At 47.9% G+C, this 20,304-nt stretch overlaps 1 protein-coding gene across 1 annotated transcript in view; it reads right to left on the minus strand.

Moving 5' to 3' along the window:
* The window catches only part of EFCAB6 (EF-hand calcium binding domain 6), a 268,456-nt gene that overhangs the window by 177,422 nt on the left and 70,730 nt on the right, over positions 1-20,304 (minus strand). The window contains exons 7-8 of the mRNA XM_069581729.1: positions 9,031-9,167; positions 4,734-4,846 (exon numbers count right to left, since the gene is read on the minus strand). Of these exons, the coding sequence (XP_069437830.1) occupies positions 4,734-4,846; positions 9,031-9,167 (250 nt within the window). The remainder of the gene's footprint in view (positions 1-4,733; positions 4,847-9,030; positions 9,168-20,304) is intronic.

Here is a 20,304-nt window from a genome sequence, read left to right on the forward strand (position 1 = left end):
AGAGAGTTCCAGAAAAACATCTATTTCTGCTTTATTGACTATGCCAAAGCCTTTTACTGTGTATCACAATAAACTGTGGAAAATTCTGAAAGAGATGGGAATACCAGACCACCTGACCTGCCTCTTGAGAAACTTATATGCAGGTCAGGAAGCAACAGTTAGAACTGGACATGGAACAACAGACTGGTTCCAAATAGGAAAAGGAGTACGTCAAGGCTGTATATTGTCACCCTGCTTATTTAACTTCTATGCAGAGTACATCATGAGAAACGCTGGGCTGGAAGCAGCACAAGCTGGAATCAAGATCGCCAGGAGAAATATCAATAACCTCAGATATGCAGATGACACCACCCTCATGGCAGAAAGTGAAGAGGAACTCAAAAGCCTCTTGCTGAAAGTGAAAGAAGAGAGTGAAAAAACTGGCTTAAAGCTCAACATTTAGAAAACGAAGATCATGGCATCTGGTCCCATCACTTCGTGGCAAATAGATGGGGAAACAGTGGAAACAGTGTCAGTCTTTATTTTTGGGGGGCTCCGAAATCACTGCAGATGGTGACTGCAGCCATGAAATTAAAAGTTGCTTACTGCTTGGAAGGAAAGTTATGACCAACCTAGATAGCATATTGAAAAGCAGAGACATTACTTTGCCAACAAAGGTCCATCTAGTCAAGGCTATGGTTTTTCCAGTGGTCACGTATGGATGTGAGAATTGGACTGCGAAGAAAGCTGAGCGCCAAAGAACTGATGCTTTTGAACTGTGGTGTTGGAGAAGACTCTTGAGAGTCCCTTGGACTGCAAGGAGATCCAATCAGTCCATTCTGAAGGAGATCAACCCTGGGATTTCTTTGGGAGGAATGATGCTAAAGCTGAAACTCCAGTACTTTGGCCACCTCATGCGAAGAGTTGACTCACTGGAAAAGACTCTGATGCTGGGAGGGATTGGGGACAGGAGGAGAAGGGGACAACAGAGGATAAGATGGCTGGATGGCATCACGGACTCGATGGATGTGAGTTTGAGTGAACTCCGGGAGTTGGTGATGGACAGGGAGGCCTGGCGTGCTGCGATTCATGGGGTCGCATAGAGTCAGACATGACTGAGTGACTGAACTGAACAGAACTGAAGGTAAATTGGCTACCAAAACAAAAACTTAAGTTCTTCAGAGGAACATAATAGAATTCATAATCTCTACAAGGCAAAATTTACTGTATCTAGGATAATTTCCAAAATTACTAGACATAGATAAAAAAACAAACAAAAAACCATAGGACACTATGAGCCACATTTTTAAAAAGGAAATCAATAAAGACCAAATAGTGAAATGACCTAGATGTTGAAATTAGCAGTTAAAAAATTTAAAGTATTTAAAAATGTTAAGTAACAGTGTTTGAGAATATGAAGGACAATATACTACTAATGAATGAACAGAGAGGAAATCTCAGCAGAACAACAGAAGCTGAGAAATGTACCCTGGGTTTCGGAGGAGTCTTTTGCTTTTGCTTTTTTTTTCTTTTTGGCCTAGCTGCACAGCTTGCCTGTGTTTATGGTGTATATAAAGTATGATTTATGATAGCAATATAACAAAGGATAGGAGAGAAGAATCTAGAAAATGCTGCCTAAAGTTCTTGTAACTCACGCGAGTTGTTTTTTGTTATTTAGCCACTACGTCATGTCCAAAGTTTTGCAGCCCGATGGACTGTAGCCGGCCAGGCTTTTCTGTCCATGGGATCTCTCAGACAAGAATACTGGAATGGGTTGCCATTTCCTCCTCCAGGGGATCTTCCCAACCCAAGGACTGAACCTGTGTCTCCTGCAGTGTCCCCTGAGCCGCCAGGGAAGCCCTTCATGTGAATTAGTATAATATTATTTGGGATTAGCTGAAGATGTACTAATATAATGGAAACAAATATGCTCAATCAATGCAAATTTCTTTTGACACAAACTCTACAAGAAAAAAGTTAGGGGAAGGGGATGGTGGATAGAGAAAGAAGGAGAGGAATATAATGTGAAAAATCAAGGCTCCTACCTTGGAAGAAAACGTAATTCAAGTACAGAATTACTTACAGCACATTTTAATAAGAACACAAATTTATTAAAACAAGAGTTCAATAACAAGATAGTAAAACAGTGAGAGAGGAAAACAATAGAATAGGCCAGAGGAAACAACATCATCGGATAAATAAAGCGGACATAGCAACATGGTCCTCAGTGAAAATCAAATTACAGAGGTAGCTAAAAGACCTAAGATGATCCTTATGTATACAGAAGAAGAAGACAAAGAGAATAAAGCACTTCAAGAGAATGTATTCAATAGAGAAGAGCAAAACCATTCGACATAAGGATAGTTTCTATCATCAAAATGAATCTGAAAAGTGGAACAGAAGCTTTATTCAAAGATGTATATTACTAGTGTTAGAGAGCTGTCTCTCCTTTCCGTATTGAGGTATGAACAGATGCCAGGAATAATGCTGATAGTGGTTATTCCTGGGTGGTAGGGACAGTTTGGTTGTTTATTTTAACTTGTTACTCATCCACATCAGTGCCTGCCTCCCAGGGCTGCAGGAAATACAAAAAGACCCAGTACAGGAGCATGTTCAGCCTGGTGGCTGGCAATGAAAGAACACTCTGGAGGCGAGGTCGCTTACTGTGATTACCAAGTTAGGCACATAACCCTACTGGTTTTGAACATCCTCTATAATCAGGCTAGATCCCACCTCCTATCCCACTTGAGCTTAGTGTGCACAGCCCCAGGCTTCTGCCAAACATGTTACCCCCAAGGGCCCTTAGCCCAGAGTGCTCACTCCCCTGGTGCTCCTCACACACATCCTGTGAACCCCAGTCCTGCAAAAGTGCCCCCTTAATCAGACATCCTTCTTCCTCCCATGAACGCCATGACACTTCGTTTTTCTCTTCTAGGCATTTAAATAGTTTTTTTTTTTTTGGAACTGAGTGATTCCCTGGTAGCTAGCTGGTAAAGAATCTGCCTGCAGTGCAGGAGACACCAGTTTGATTCTTGGGTCAGGAAGATCTCCTGGAGAAGGCGTAGGCTACCCACTCCAGTATTCTTGGGCTTCCCTGGTGGCTCAGCTGGTAAAGAATCCGCCTGCAGTGCGGGAGACCTGGGTTCTATCCCTGTGTTGGGAAGATCCGCTGGAGAAGGGAAGGGCTACCCACTCCAGTATTCTTGGGCTTCCCTGGTGGCTCAGCTGGTAAAGAATCTGCCTGCAGTGCGGGAGACCTGGGTTCTATCCCAGGGTTGGGAAGATTCGCTGGAGAAAGGAATGGCTACCCACTCCAGGATTCTGGGCTGGAGAATCCATGGACCGTATAGTCCATGAGGTCACAAAGAGTCGGAGGTTAACAGTTCAAATCTTGACTCTACCACAAACTAGCTATGTTACTTTGGGAAATTCATTTAACACCTCTGAGTCCAAGTTTTCTCCTCTTAAGATATGGGATAATAATATCTACCTCACAAAGCTGTTGAGAAAAAATTGAAAGTTAAGGTTTATAAAGTAACTACACAGAGCACAATAAACAGATGTTTTTTTAAGATTATTTTATGTGACATGCTTTATCTCATCCATCTTATTAAAATATCAACAGGACTAGTCCTATTAGCATATATGTATGTGCATAGACCTACAAACACACACACGCCTGCATGCGCACACGCACACACACACTTCTTAAAGTCGAGAGTATTTTACTTGGCTTTGTGCTCAGTGAAGGGCCTGTTAGCACAGTGACTTGCAGGTGAGCTAACACAATGTAAAGGATGAAAGGGTCCTGGGCTGGCCACATTGTCTAGTAACTCCCCAAACTAGTAAGGCTTTGAAAAGTAAGAGTCCTGGGATCTGCTATACACTATCTCGGTTAGTGAAACTGGGCTGAAATCTGAGAATTTATAGTTGTTGTTTTTTTTAAGCTTGCTAGTCAGGCAGATCAGGGAATCAGAGAAAGTAGTCCATGCATATTTGCTGGAATCACTTGCATTGATCTCAGACAGTGACAACCCATCTTGAATGAGCCAGTCCCACGTGGCAAGCCCCTGAGGCAAGAAAACTGCTTGCCTCAAACAACCTAGAGCCTGGAAGGGAGCACCTCCTGCTGCATGCTTCATATGTCTACCCTGGAGGAGCTGGACCCCTGCTCCCTGCAGAACTGTGCAACCCTAGGCATTACGTTCCAGAGGCTGGGATTTCCACTGGCACGAGGAAAGCTTTTCCTTCTCAAGGCTGTATGCCTACATGAGCCTGGCTTTACGCGTCCGGTGTAACTACACCGACTCAACTATTTCCCCTTTTGTATCAAGGTTTGTCCCATCATTAAAAGAGTAGTTACATGTTCACTATCAGTAATTTTTGAAAATACAGAGGTAGCAGAAAGAATCAAATACCCAGAGACATCCCACTTAAAAGACAATCCATAGTTCAGAGTTCCCTTCTAATCATTTACTGATATCGCACATACATTTTTCCAAGTTATAATTAACTCTGTGAAGATCATTGCTTGTGGCTGCACAGTTTACCATGTGGATAAGCTGTGACTCACTTAACCCTTTCCCTGTTGTCAGACATGTATGTCATCTTAACAGATAAGGATGCCATGACTGTCTTGGTGGATAACGCATTTTCCGTATTTTAAAGCACTTCCTCAGGGCAGAGTCACAGACGGGGAATTACCATGCTAAAGGATACTGAAAGCTTTAGCTGTGCGTTTTAAAAAGACTGACCTTGACTTCCCGTATTATATTTAAGGTTCAAGTCATTATTTGAACTGAGGTTCTTCAAGAAAACCTTATAATCCACTGCAGCGTCTTTATCAATATCGTAGTGTTGTGCAAACCTAAAATAGAAACATTCATTAGTATTCAGAAATTATGATACAGAGCATCTAAAAAATGAAGCAGGTTTTTTACTGAGGTACCTTTACACTAGGGCTAGCATTAATTTTAATGCATTTCTCCAGCTAGAGCTAGAAAATAGAAGTAAACCCTAGGAAATGTTACTGTAAGATTTTTAAAATACCCCTGAAACTAGCATACTCAACTATGCCTCAATTAAAAAATAAATTAAACAAATAAAATGCAGATATTTGGCAGGGGGGAGGGGGGGCGGAAATCTCACCACTCTGCCTCCAGAGGGCTGTGTATTGGTATGATTGGACAGGAATGTCTTAGGACCCATGAAAGGAATGCCCTTGCCTGCACCCCTAGGGTCCTCTCCCCTCTCTGGTGGGAGTGGGTGAGGGGCACCTCTGCACTCAGACAGCAAAAGCAGGTCCCATTTCCTTTAATAATTGGTGGGGGATGGATGTGGGCCATGAGTCAGCATACGATTTCTATAACCAGACGAATCTAGGGCTGGGGGAGGACAGAACACAGCCCAGCTTCTTGAGCAAGTACATCATTTCACAGAGAGAAGCTGTGCCCAGGATGGCATATCATTTTAAAGCAGTTAAAGGTGGGAGGGGGGAGCTTTTCTTGGAGCCTTCTAGGACTTGCATGTATAGAAAGAGAAAATTTTAAAACACTTAAGCAATGTCTCTTCCTGAAATATACAGAGACACTCTTTTTTTAAAGTCAAGATAAATGGAATGTTTGGATTCTTTTCTTTTTTCTTTCTAAAATGAAATTTCTATTATTCAAATCTGCCACTTGATAAATGGTTTTCTAGATAATTTCTGCATTATTACATTTATACAAAAAAATTGACAGTTTTTAAATGTTTGGTTATATTGTCTCCATATGTGTTGGTTTCTATAATTACCTAATTTCATGCTGCTTTCTAAAAATTTAGTAATTATCACTTAAAGTATTTGTTATTTTTCTGTTTTCCAAATTTAACAAAGAGTAATGTCGTGTATTCATTTCCATGCATACCTTTTTTTTTTTCCACTTTGGTGAATCCTGCCTATTGCCCTAATAAGAAAAATTATCTTGAGATATGATAACTGCCAGATGTTAACACTGAGACTCCCTAAATAGCTCCATCTTTCATCCGTAGACTTTGCCTGGCAAACATAAGCTGTAAGCACAAGAACCCAGAAGGCGGCCCCTGATGGGCTCCTTTCCGAGTTGCTGTCCTGCAAAAAGTCTCCGCTGCTCTGCCGCTCCAGGAAAATGTCAGCATCCTGATTAAAAACAAACCCGTCACTGGCTCTCCCGCTTCCTGTGAAAACTCAACATTCCTTCCAACTGGTACTGGCTCAAGAGGATCCCGACCTTTCCTAAAGTTCAGCCCACCGACGTTCGTAATACCCACTACATGTTCGCTGAGAACAGGCAGCCACAATCCCACGGTAGTATTTCCTACAGATACGATTCAAAAATGAAGCCTCGGTACTTCCCAAGGATGCAGTATCTCAGAAGCCTTTTTTTTTTTTTTTCTAAACAAGAATCAAGGCATTCCCAATCCGAAGTCGGACACATTCCCAAGACACAGCAATAAAGGCCATTTTCCCAGGGACCTCATCTGCAGGCAGGAGAACCCACATGTGTGTGGATGCCCAGGCCAAGATGGCCACATGGGAGGCCGCCTTCAGGGACAAAGGAAAGGATGCCAGTGGACCCACAAACCCTTCAGCACCACCACCTACAACTGCGCCTTGGGCTGCACTCATCTGCCCAGGCAGCAGACTGACCAACTGAGCTTGTTTGTTTCTTTGTTTTTCAAGGTCACAAAAATGATTTTACCCAGATTCAAATATTTCGTCTTGCAGGGGAATGCACAGGACAGTAGAGGGGTGAGAGATGGGAAAGGAAGAGAAAACCCCGCGGGTCTCAGGACAGTCGGGCCAGGCGTAGAACCTGGCCGTGATCGTCTCCCCCAGTTCCTGTTGCCACAGGCTGGATGGCATTCTGCAGCCTCAGAGAGCTATTTCTCAGAGAGTAGCGGCACCCGTGGAGTCTTCATGATTATGAGATTGTCGCTGTGAAACTAGCACCTACTACGTGCCAGGCACATGGCAGGCACCCTTGGCACATTCCTCCAAGTCCTCCAGCCTGGAGAGGCGGGCTCCTGAGTCCCCATGTCTTTAAGAGAATGCTGAATCTCAGAGCAGCCCAGGAGTCTAGGGAGGGCAGACACAGACCTGACCCCAGGCGTGCCTGACTTCAGAGTCCAGCCCACTCCTCCATCCCTGTGCTCCCCCTACCCCGCCCCACGCTGAAGGCTGATATTAAAGAGAAAGCTGTTAGATAAAAGGAAGGATTCAAAAATGCATTGTGTTTCCTGCTGAAACACTGAAAAGGCAAAGCTAATACTGAAGCAGCTTCTCAAGGAAAGAGTATATTCTCCAGCTTCAATCAGAAAAGCATTAAAGCAATTGAAGAAATGGTCTACTTTTGATCTTACCCATTTCAGTTCTAAAGGAAAGCAATTCCATTATGTTAAGTTCCTCCAGCCTTATCACACAAACAGTATTGTTTTTGAGGCTTAAAAAAAAAATCTCAAATAAAAATTTGTGGAGTTCTTTATTATTCAATACTTGTAAGACAGGGAAACAGACAGTAACATTTTTTATAGATTTACTAGGTTGGGAGAATGCAGTGCCAAACCCAAGGTTTATTGTCAAATAAAACACTGTTTTGTATTTTGATTGCCTCTTTTAGAAGAGTGTTGCTTCTGTTCTATAATTGCGTGCACAAAATTATTTAATTTGTTTTGTTTGGATCTTATTCTGGACATTTTCCCAGTCGGAAAGATGTAAAAATTAAAACATCTATTATGTCTTTTATATTCTGAGGTGGGTTATAAAGAGAAAAAGAAGAAGAAAATATTCAAAAGACTCAGAAATATCCATATTTTAAATCTCCCAGCTTTCTATGCCCTGCCATGGTCCGAGAGGCTGTTGTCATATGCCCTCCAGTCCTCCTTGCTCTGGGAGCAAATTCCTTTCCTAACAGAGGCAACATTGTCTTTATTTAATAAAACAATGTAAGCAACCACAACGGCCCATTTTACTAGCAATTTATAACTCTGGTGTGATGTGAAACCCTTAGGCTCAGGGAGAAATAATCAGGCTTGGCACTTTTGTTAATGGCCTGGAGGGTGCTGAGAAAATCGGGAAAAGGCAGGAAGTCGACGAGGACCTCTTTGAGGTTACACATGGGCGCCCCCTCCAGAGGCTTCTGTTCAAAAGTCAGATAGCCACACAATCTGAGCATTTGGCTTCTTCTACATGATCTGGAGCTTATTGGAGGCTCAAAAACTGTGCCGCTTCCACACACTGCCCTCGAGTCAGGAGCAGGTGGCCGCGGTTTTCAAACGCCATGGAGCAGCTCCTGTATTCCCCCAGCTCTGCCATGCCCGCCCCAACCTCGGCAACCACAGTTCTCAAAGGAAAAGTCGGTTTCTGTTGCTATATCAGGATGGAGGGCCAAGAAGGAGCGCAGCAACCAAAGAATGAACGGTGAAATTTTCACTCTTCTCCTAACCCCAGACCCGGAGCAGGAATCATCTGGGAACCGGAATCCCGGGCGGCGGAGGGCGTGGTGCCGGGCAGGCAGAGGGAGAGCCTGGTGATGGATGGCTTAAATAATCGAGATGTGTTTGGAGCTGCAGGCCAACTGACTCCCACCTGAGGTAGGCTGGAGCAATTGGAACCGTTAGCTCTCATTTTTGAGAATTTGCGGAGAGCTTCAGGAACATGGGAGAAACGTTGACTGGGTATCTCTTTTAAAAATGGTCAAGACAGGGACTTCCCTGGTGGTACGGTGGCTAAGACGCTGCACCTCTCAATGCAGGGGGCCTGGATTCGATCCCTGGTCAGGGAACTAGATCCCACGTGCTGTAACTAAGAGCTCATATCCTAAAACTAAGACCTGGCACAGTCACATGAATAAATAACATAAATATTAAAAAAAAAAATCCAGTGTCAGAACTATTTAAAAAAGAAAAAGAAAACAGTCAAGACAGAGAAGGCGGGAGGGAAGACGCTGCCTGGATCCAGTAAACCTGACAAGTCCCATTTTGAAACTGGCTGGCGCTTCTGCTGAACAGCGTCTCAGCGCACCTTTGCTTACTTACTTTTTGTATTCCTCATCTTTCATCTTCAAACAGAAGGTCTCCAGAACCCTCCTCAGCTCGTGTGGCTGGACCAGACCAGTCGTGTTAACATCAATGAGCATAAGGGCTTTGATGATGGTTTTAATGTTTTTGAAAATCTGCGTATAAAAAGCGATTTAGGAGAAGTCAAAAGATCCAGTGTTAAAAATCAGGATGGTAATAAAACATTGGGAGGGTGAACGTGTTTAAACACTTCTTGTAAAATAAAAGGTTTCCAAAGACGCACACTCGTCGATATTGCAAAATGGAAAAAAGGACACTTTCCATTTCTCGAATGTTTTCAAAGCAATTTTCTCTATAAATTGGTCTTAGTAAGTTGAGGAAAAAACTCTTTCTGATGTAAAGTGGTAGGTCTCATACACAATTCATTCCCTTGTAAGAGCCATACAAAAAATCTTTTTTGTTACTTGATACTTTAAAACTATAGTTCTGGCATAGCTGGACGTGGACAATTTTTATTTTTCATAGCCATATGCAAACTATTTTTACTAGGAGCTAGAAAAATATGAGTATATATTTCAACCCCCTCTGAATTTTTAAAAGACATTACAGGAAAAGTTTTATAGCAATCTTGCCCAAATCTTTCCCAAATTCAGCAAATACATATTTATTGAGCATGCGGACCTGAAAGGCATTTGGTAAGGCCCCAGGGAAACAGGGCTGTGTGCTGGCCGTAAGCTACTTCTGTGTGGAGGAGAGAAACAGCTCAACGTGGGGTTTGGGGCTTGGGGCTCAGCGTGCCAAGGCCAGAACCACATGAGTGAGTCCTACAGAGCCCCACAAAGGAAGCACCATTTCCCCACTTTTAGTTAAAACTGAGGTTGAGGAGGCTGCACGAGTTACCCATCATCGCCTGGTTAGACGACGATGATGCTGAGGGTCCAACCCCCAGCATCCACGGTCCATGGATCAAGTCCATCCCCAAACCTCACCTCCCGCAGAGACAAGAAGACATGTAAACAAACGTTGCCCAAGATAGGAACCATGGGAACAAGAGCCCAACACCAGAGACAGACAAAGGAGGAGCTGTGGGTCTTCACAGAGGAGGAATAGCGCCTCCATCGGAGCCCCCCGGGGGCCTTCCTGCAGGAGGCGGCATCTGAGCTAGGAGGAGAGGACAGTGAGTGCAGCGGATGGGACGGCAGGCTCGTGCAGGAAGGGTGATGAACGTCTGGTCCAGCCGGATCCTGGGAGGCCTGACTCCACATCCCACTCCAGATCAGACCAAGTCCAGCCCGGACGCAGAGGGGAGCCAGTGCACCGCAAGAAGGGGCTTAAGGAAGGCTGCAAGATGGACAGGGCTGCTCCCAATTTCCTCAACAGCTCTGCCGACTGCCCCCTTTACTGCTCCCTTTGATCTGAAGGAGCCCCCTGGCAGCCCGCCCACCCCAGGGTGAACGCCTTGGGATCTCACCAGAGGAAGCACTGGGCTGGAGGGGGCATGGCCTTGTCCCTGGCTCCTCCTGGCTGGGTCATCTTGTCCCCTCCGCTGCCTCGCCTGGAGGACATCAGCCCTGCACACCTGCCCTGCCTCAGCACCGTTCATGCTATCCACGTGGACAACCTCTGACTCAGCCCTGTGTCCTCCTCCCATCTGGAGGTCACCTCCCTGCTCACACTCACCCCTTGTCACCAGTAAGTACTGCTCTCCAAAACCAAGCCTCACATCCAATGACCCCCTAACTTTCAGCTCCCTTCCCTGAGGGCTGACCCCCTACTACCTTCTTTCCTCCACGACCCTGCCACACTCCATCTTTATACCCCTACCACGGTCCATCTTTGGACTTCCCTTGTGGCTCAGCTGGTAAGGAATCTGCCTGCAGTACAGGAGACCTGGGTTCGATGCCTGGGTTAGGAAGATCCCCTGGAGAAGAGAAAGGCTACCCACTCCAGTATTCTGGCCTGGAGAATTCCATGGGCTGTACAGTTCATGAGGTCTCAGAGTCGGATATGACTGAGCGACTTTCACGGTCCATCTTTATAATGACCCACTACCTCTGTTCTCCACCCGCCCCCTCCGCCTGCCTCCTCCTGTCTGGGCAAGACCCTAACACTGGCCATATCCTACTCACAGCCTCTTCCAAGTGCCTGATGTGGCCGGAGAGGACAGGCCATGGAGCCCTACCTGGGTCCCCTCACTTGAGACACCAACCTCGCCTGTAGCGGGTGCGTGGGAATCCTTGTCTCCGCTCCCCACTGCCTCTGCTCTTCACCTCCCTTCCCATCCGCCTCCTTCCTCCATCACAGATAACCTTCCTCCTTACTTACAGGGAAAACAGAAGCCACTGGAACCCAACGCCCTGTGCTTCTGCATCCAGGGACCAGGTCCCGTCCTCCACACCCGGGGATAGTTCCTGTCCTGGGCACCCAGGGACCGGTCCCATCCTGCTTCGGATGCTCACCCTGCTGCCCTCACGCACGCAATGATGTCCAGTACCTGAACCACCTTAGAAGGGAGACTTTCCTCCTCGCCTGGCCTCTGCCTCTAGCCGCTTCTTCCCTTGTGCAGAAATCCCCCCGGAAGAGCTGTCTGTGCTTTCTGTCGCCAGTATCTCCCCTGTAGCCGGTCGGCTCTGTCCCCGCCACCGCACAGAGACTGTGACCTTGTCGGGGTGGTGGCCTGGCCAGGTCCAGGGTCTCCTGGGGCCCATCTTGCTGCCCACACATCAGCCCTCCACCTGGCTCAGCGCCCCCTCCTCTGGGCACACATTTCCACCCCGGCTTCTGCACCCATTCCGGGTTCTCCTTGGCTTCCTGCCTGGGCTTGGTCTGCTCCTTGAAGGTCCCTCTGAAGTCTGGGCAGCCACAGACTTAGGCCCTGGGTCTCCTGGCTTGTCTAACCACACTCCCGCCCAGGTGGCCGTGGCCTTGGCCTTTGTAACCAGGATGGCTCCAGCCGTCTGTCTCCAGCTCTGGCCTTGCCTCTCAGCTCTAGTCAGGTTGTCCCCCTTGAGAGTCCAGCAGACACCGGCTCCTCCTGTGCCGCTGCGGCATGGCTGCCCACCAGATTCTCTTCTCACACCCATGTTCGGTCCCAAGAGCCCAGCAGCCCTCCCGCGATGACTTTTCCAGGTTCCAGCCTGTGTCTCTGCCTCACACCCTTGGGCTGGGCTGGGCTGGGCTGGTGGGACCACCTCCCACCTGGGCTCCCTGTGTCCACGCCCAACCTACGGCTGAGGCTCTAGCAGCAGCAGGGGGCCTGTGTATCCAGGGCCAGGCACATACCCCTTTGCCTACAGCCCGCCCACCACTCTGACCCCTCCAGGTCAAAGGCCAGGGCCCCGCAGACTGGCTCCTGGCAGTGATCCTGCCTTGTCCCGGTCCCTGCCGCTCCTCAGGAGTGCCAGCCAGGCGACTCTGGCCTCAGGAACATTTGCTCTTCCTTCTGCCCAGAACTTTCCTCCCCAGACACCCACTGGCTCCTCCCTTGCTTCTCTCGGAGTTTGGTCCATGTGTCGTCTTACCCAAAAGGCTTCCCCTGACCCCACGCCCAGCCCTCATCTTCCTGGTACTCCTCACAACTAATTTCAAGCCTGTCTTTACTGCCCGTCTCTCCCTCAGGGATGTGGGCTCTCTGAGAGCGGGGTTCCGTCGACCACGTCACCCCCGGGGTCCAGAGAACCTGCCTCAGCAGAGCGAACAAATGAATGAATCCAGCTTCTTTGCACCTGCTTGGGAGAAAGCCACACTCTGAGGAAGCTGTGTTCTATGTCTGCGAACACACCTCCCTGGAGCCAACCCTGAGAGCGAGAAGGATTACATTCAGTGCAATCAAGGCTACAGTAACAGGATCATTGAATAAATAGTCATTGGATTTTGTCATGCGCCAAGCCTGGTGCTAACCCGTATACACGTCTCCCACTTCTACCGACTGGGGGTCCTTGGCTGAACCGAGCTCAGTATTCAAAACCCAGAAGACCAAGCCCAGAGCTGCCTGGACAGCATGGGCTGCCGCGAAAGGGCTCGAGCGTGTCCACCCTCAGCTCCACCCCTTTGTCTGAAAGCATGGAGCCCCAGCCACTAGGGCACTTGCGGCTGAGGCCAAAAAAAAAAGAAAAAAACAACCCTCAGCACTCTGTCTGATGCCAAGTCCTGATTCACCTCTTCTGGTAAAACGGGAGGATGGGAGGCGATGTGCTTTTTTAAAAAACCCGAAGCAACCCATATGGGCCCCGCGGGGAAAGCAGGGAGCTGCAGAGCTGGCACGGAGCGCACCCAACCGGAGGTATGTCTCCAAGTCTTCTATCGCTTGTCAGCCTGAAGCTTGGCAGCGTCTTGGCGGAGCTGCAGATGGTGAGGTTTATCGGAGGCGCCGGAGCTGGGGCCGCGGCGTGAGGGCTGCTCCCACACTGGACGGAAGGAGAAGCGGCCTGAAGGGAAGGAAGGGCCTGCCCTGCCCCAGCCCACTGCCCTTGCACTTGAGGAGGGAGACGAGGCGAGGGAGAGGGGCAGGGAGACCAGGCGGACCGCGGGGGAGCACCCGGCTCCTCTCTGGGCCGGCCAGACGCCTGCCGCTTGGGCTCAGCCGGGACACGTCAGCATCAAGAGTCCCTGCCTCTGAGCCCCCTGCTCCCCACAACCCACCCCACACCGAGTGCCTTCACGTCACAGGCCCTCTGGGGTCTCTTCAACCACAGCCCAGAGCCCTGGACAACCTGACCCCACGACCTCCTGACCTCACCCGGCCCCCTCCAGCGACACAGGCCAGCCTGCGCTTTCTCTTCCGGGGAGGCTTCTGCACACCCGGCTTCCTCCGCATGACGGGTTCCCTTGAGGCCCTCATTCAGGTCTCGGCCCCAGAGGCCTTCCCCATGGCCTGCACAAAAGCGCGCCTCCTCCCTTTCCTCCTGCGCGTTCGCCCACACCTGGAAGTGTCAGATTTCCTTGATCGCCTTCCTTATTCACTGACGCGTAAACGCCAGGGAGGGGGTTTCAGTTTCACTCGCCTGTCCTCAGGCTTAGAACAGTCCCTGGATAGAGCGGGTGCTTAGAAACACTTGCACAGTGAGCTCGCTGCGGCCACCGCTGCCCAGATGCACTCCAGGCCCTGCCCCTGCCCAGTCTGGCTCTCCTGACTGCACCCCGACCCATCACTGTCCCCCTGATTTCCACCTTGACATCCTGGTGTAGCCCTGCCTGAAAGGGGTACCCAGCTCCTCCCCCCAGGAGGGGACCTCCACTCTATGCCTGACCTCGGCTCTCCAGGAGATCCATCACCCTTCATTTCCCCCTGGCTTCCCAGGGCGGGAGCTCAGAGAGGGCCAAGTCCATGGCGGGAGAAAAAGGCTGTGCAGCTTATAACAAGGGAAGGGCCTCCTTCCAAACCCAGCTTCTCAGAAAGGAGAGGGTGCTCTCCTGGCGCGGCTCTGGGGCCTGTGGGAGAAGAGCTCCCTGCGCTCCGTGTGTGTGTGCCAAGTACATGCTAAGTAGCTTCAGCCGTGTCCAACTCTTTGTGACCCCATGGACTGTAGCCCACCAGGCTCCTCTGTCCATGGGATTCTCCAGGCAAGGATACTGGCGTGGATTGCCATGCCCTCCTCCAGGGGATCTTCCCAACCCAGGGACTGAACCTGCCTCTCTTGCGTCTCCTGCGTTGGCAGGCAGGTGGGTTCCTTACCACTAGTGCCCCCTGGGAAGCCCTCCTGCACTCCAGGTCCTGCAGCCTCTTGCCTGCAGCCTCTTTCTGTATGCTGGAAAGCTAGGAATGATTTGTACCTGTGTGAGTGGTTGGGGGAAAAAAAATCGAAAGAAGGGTATTCTGTGACACGTGGAGGTTATTTACGAGTTTCAAATTTCAAGACCCAAAAGTAGACTTTAATGGCACTCAGCCACGCCTGTTCATTTGTGTAAATAAGTTTCCTCCAGAGGTTCCCCTACAGAAGCAGAGTTGAGCACCCAGGCTGAACAGTCTGGCTGACCAGGATAAAAATATTGACCATCTTCACAGACGTTCGCGATCCTGCTCCATTCCCTTGCCTGCACCCCCATGGGGGTCTCAGGCAGCATCAGGTGCACAGATAGAAGCAGCTCTAAAAAGGGGGGGGGGGCGCGTCCCTGGTGGTCCAGTGGTTGAGAATCCACCTTGCAAGGCAGGGGATGCAGGTTCAATCCCTGGTCGGGGGACTGAGTTCCCACAGGCCTCAGGGCAATTAAGTCAACACACCTCAACTAGAGAGCTGGTGCAAAAGATCCATGTGGCGCAGCGAAGATCCTGAGTGGTAACTGAGACCCCACGCAGCCAAATAAATAAACATTCAAAAATAAGTAAATAAGAAGAAAACCAAACTGATAGCTAATTATGACTCTGAGTTAAAGACTCGGGAGCCAGAAAATGGCCTGAGGCTCTCTGAAGACCTGCCCCCTAAGTCTACTCCTCCCAGCCACCTGCCCCATCTCCTGCCCCAGACTCAGTCCCCACTCCATTCTGGGTGGCCAGGGGCCCGGCCAAGAGCCTTCTTGTCAAGCTCTGAGCCCTGTGCCAGGCTTCGGAGAGCACAGCTCCGCCCAGCTATGCCCCGGCCCCCGTGGCCCCTGCAGCACCACGGCCCCTGTGAGAAGGCAGCATCTAACCCTCTTCTTGGCCTCAGAGTCCCCATCTAGGGAGATGACTGAGCCCAGGGGGTGATCAAGAACCAAGCAATCCAGGGATGGGAACCACGGAAAAGATGCGCTAACAAGGCTGGAGTCTGCCCTCTGGACAGCAGGGTTGGGAGAAGCCGGAGAGAAAGCCTTAAAGGTCTGAAGTGTGGCTACATAAACCAGGACTCACTCACCAAACATTTCAAGAAAAGGAAAAAAAAAAAAGCCCCATTCCACAGAAAAGCGTGAGTCGCTCAGTTGTGTTCGACTCTGTGCGACCCCATAGACTGTGGCCCTCCAGGCTCCTCTGTCCATGGGATTCTCCAAGCAAGAATACTGGAGTGGGTTGCCATATCCCTCTCTAGGGAATCTTCCCAGCCCGGGTTTCCTGCATTGCAGGCAGACATGTTACTGTCTGTGCCACCAGGGAAGCCCACCGAAGAGTGAAGTAAAAAAAGGAAGCAATTACTTTGGGGGAGGGGGGATGATAGGAGCAAAATTAAATTAAAATTTTCTCCAAAAGACTTGGATGAACTTATAGAGGACAGACTCATGAATATTACTATAAGGAGCAGAGAACGTCTGCCGTGAAGAGTAAAGCCAAGGAGGAATGGGGACAAGAAACCTCCTTCAGAGGTGGTAGCAACCACGGAGAACCAAAGTGCCCCAGGCTGCCATCATTCTGGTAACCTTGGAACAGAGACCTGACTCCTTGCAACTCCAGTGTTCTCATCTGAGAAATGGGAATGAGTGGGCACTGCGTCAGAGTGCACAGATGAAATGAGCTCACGTGCGCAGGTGCCTCACCGGGAACAGACTCAATAGACGGCGGTCTGATAGGGATCACTGATCGAGACCAAAGGCTGAGGACAGAGACAGAAATAACCAGATGGCCACACACACACATGCTGCGGAATAGCAACTGGCTGAATCAGCGCTACTGCCCCGCTCAGGCAACTCGTCTACTGCCTTCCCTTCCCCACCGCCCAGCCTAGGCTGACAGAAGCTTGAGAGAGCAGAAGGTCACAAGTGGGCAGGAGTCCAGGGCCAAGAGTGGGGCCTGGGTCAATGGATAATTGTCAAGTGGATGAAGGTATGGATGATGGATGGATAGATGGATGATGGATGGATGGAGGGATGATGGATGGATGGAGGGATGATGGATGGATGGAGGGATGATGGATGGATGGAGGGATGATGGATGGATGGATGGATGATGGATGGATGGATAGATGATGGATGGAGGGATGAACAGGTAGAAGGATGGATGGATGAATATAGATAGATGGAAAGATGGAGGGGATAGATGGCTATATGCATGCATAGATTAATGGAGAGAAAAATGGATGGATGGATGGATGGATGGATGGATGAGTGATTGCATCATTCATGGGGAAGAAGCACTGGTAAGCCAACAAAATGCTTGTACAGACAGGACAGGTGCCTGCAGAAGGGCAGATAGGCATGCCATTTCTGGGGACACAGTGATCTGCTCTACACTCTCCCAGGGGGAGGAACTGAGAACTGAATAGAGACACCAGAACAGGAGGGGCAGATTAGAGCAGTCTGTGTGACTATTATTGGCATGGACAGGATATGTGAATTTTCCATGAGTTAAGTGGAGAAGAAGAAAGGCAGAAGGCTAACAGTGAAGTACCAGGAAGAAAATTAAGAAAACAATCCCATTACCATCACCTCAAAAAAGAATAAAAATACCTAGGAATAAACCTACCTCAAGGGGGTGAAAAACCTGTACTCCAAAATAGTTTTCAGACACTGATGAAAGAAATTGAAGATGACACAAACAGATGGAAAGACATACCATGTTGTTGGATTGGAAGAATCAATATTATCAAAACGACCATACTCTCCAAGGTAGTTAACAGAGTCAATGCAATCCCTATCAAAATACCAATGGCACTTTTTTTTTTGCAGAACTAGAAGAAAATAATTTTTAAATTTGTAGGGAAACACACAAAAGACCCCAAATAGCCAAAACAATCTTGAGAAAGAAGAACAGAATTGGAGGAGTCATGCTCCCTGACTTCAGACTATACTACAAAGCTGCTGTAATCAAAACAGTATGGTACTGACGGAAAAACAGAATCACAATGGAATAGGGGAAGAGAGCCCTGAAATAAACCCACACACTTACGGTCAATCTACAAAAAGAGAGACAAGCATATCTAATGGAGAAAAGACAGACTCTTCAATAACTGGTGCTGGAAAACTGGACAGCTACATCTAAAGTGGAGGTGATGGAATTCCAGTTGAGCTGTTTCAAATCCTGAAAGATGATGCTGTGAAAGTGCTGCACTCAATATGCCAGCAAGTTTGGAAAACTCAGCAGTGGCCACAGGACTGGAAAAGGTCAGTTTTCATTCCAATCCCAAAGAAAGGCAATGCAAAAGAATGCTCAAACTACCACACAATTGCACTCATCTCACATGCTAGTAAAGTAATGCTCAAAATTCTCCAAGACAGGCTTCAGCAATACGTGAACCATGAATTCCCTGATGTTTGAGCTGGTTTTAGAAAAGGCAGAGGAACCAGAGATCAAATTGCCAACATCTGCTGGATCATGGAAAAAGCAAGAGAGTTCCAGAAAAATGTCTATTTCTGCTTTATTGACTATGCCAAAGCCTTTGACTGTGTGGATCACAATAAACTGTGGAAAATTCTGAAAGAGATGGGAATACCAGATCACCTAACCTGCCTCTCGAGAAATCTATGCAGGTCAGGAAGCAACAGTTCGAACTGGACATGGAACAACAGACTGGTTCCAAATAGGAAAAGGAGTACATCAAGGCTGTATATTGTCACCCTGCTTATTTAACTTATATGCAGTACATCATGAGAAACGCTGGACTGGAAGAAACACAAGCTGGAATCAAGATTGCTGGGAGAAATATCAATAACCTCAGATATGCAGATGACACCACCCTCATGGCAGAAAGTGAAGAGGAGCTAAAAAGCCTCTTGATGAAAGTGAAAGAGGAGAGTGAAAAAGTTGGCTTAAAGCTCAACATTCAGAAAATGAAGATCATGGCATCTGGTCACATCACTTCATGGGAAATAGATGGGGAAACAGTAGAGACAGTGTCAGACTTTATTTTTTGGGGCTCCAAAATCACTGCAGATGGTGACCGCAGCCATGAAATTAAAAGATGCTTACTCCTTGGAAGAAAAGTTATGACCAACCTAGATAGTATATTCAAAAGCAGAGACATTACTTTGCCGACTAAGGTCCGTCTAGTCAAGGCTATGGTGTTTCCTGTGGTCAAGTATGGATGTGAGGGTTGGACTGTGAAGAAGGCTCAGCACCAAAGAACTGATGCGTTTGAACTGTGGTGTTGGAGAAGACTCTTGAGGGTCCCTTGGACTGCAAGGAGATCCAACCAGTACATTCTGAAGGAGATCAGCCCTGGGATTTCTTTGGAAGGAATGATGCTAAAGCTGAAACTCCAGTACTTTGGCCACCTCATGTGAAGAGTTGACTCATTGGAAAAGACTCTGATGCTGGGAGAGATTGGGGGCAGGAGGAGAAGGGGACGACCCAGGATGAGATGGCTGGATGGCATCACTGACTCGATGGACGTGAGTCTGAGTGAACTCCGGGAGATGGTGATGGCGTGCTGCGATTCATGGGGTCACAAAGAGTTGAACACGACTGAGCGACTGAACTGACTGACTGACTGACATCTAAAGGAGTGAAATTAGAACATTCTTTCACACCGTATACAAAAATAAACCCAAAATAGATGAGATGTAGACCGGATATAGACCTAAATGTAAGATTGGATCTTATAAAATTTATTGAGGAAAACATAGGCAGAACACTCATTGACATAAGTCACAGCAATAATTTTTGGATCCATCTCCTAAAGCAAAGAAAATGAAAGCAAAAATTAGTAAATGGGACCTAATTAAACTTAAAGGCTTTTGCATAGCAAAAGAAGGGGCTTTCCAGGTGGTGCTAGTGGCAAAGAACCCACCTGCCAATGCAGGAGACAAGAGAATCGGGTTCAATCCCTGGGTCAGGGAGATCCCCTGGAGGAGGGTATGGCAACCCACTTCAGTATTCTTGCCTGGAGAATCCTATGCATAGAGGTGCCTATGGCCTATATATAGTCTATAGGGTTGCAAAGAGTCAGGCACCACTGAAGAGACTTGGCACACACACATGGCACAGCAAACAAACAAAAAAAATCAACAAAACAAAAAGACAACCTACTGAATGGGAGAAAATATTGGCAAATGATAATGACTGATAAGGGATTAATGGCCAGCATATACAAGCAGCTCATACAACCCAATATAAAAAAACAGACGACTCAATAAAAAAATGGGCAGAAGAACTGAGTAGGCATTTTTCCAAAGAGGATATGCAGATGGTCAACAGGCTGATGAAAAGATGCTCAATATCACTAATCAGTAGGGAAACGCAAATCAAACCCACAATGAGATATCACCTCACACCTGTCAGAATCGCCATCATCACAAAGAACACAAATAACAAATGTTGGTGAGGATGTGGAGAAAGAGGAATCCTCTTACACTATTGGTGGGAACATTAATTGGTATAGCCACTATGGAAAACAGTATGGAGGTTTCTCAAAAAAAAAAAAAAAAATAGAACCACCATGCTGCTAAGTC

The sequence above is a fragment of the Ovis canadensis genome, chromosome 3 (assembly GCF_042477335.2).
Source record: "Ovis canadensis isolate MfBH-ARS-UI-01 breed Bighorn chromosome 3, ARS-UI_OviCan_v2, whole genome shotgun sequence".
NCBI classification, from domain to species: domain Eukaryota; kingdom Metazoa; phylum Chordata; class Mammalia; order Artiodactyla; family Bovidae; genus Ovis; species Ovis canadensis.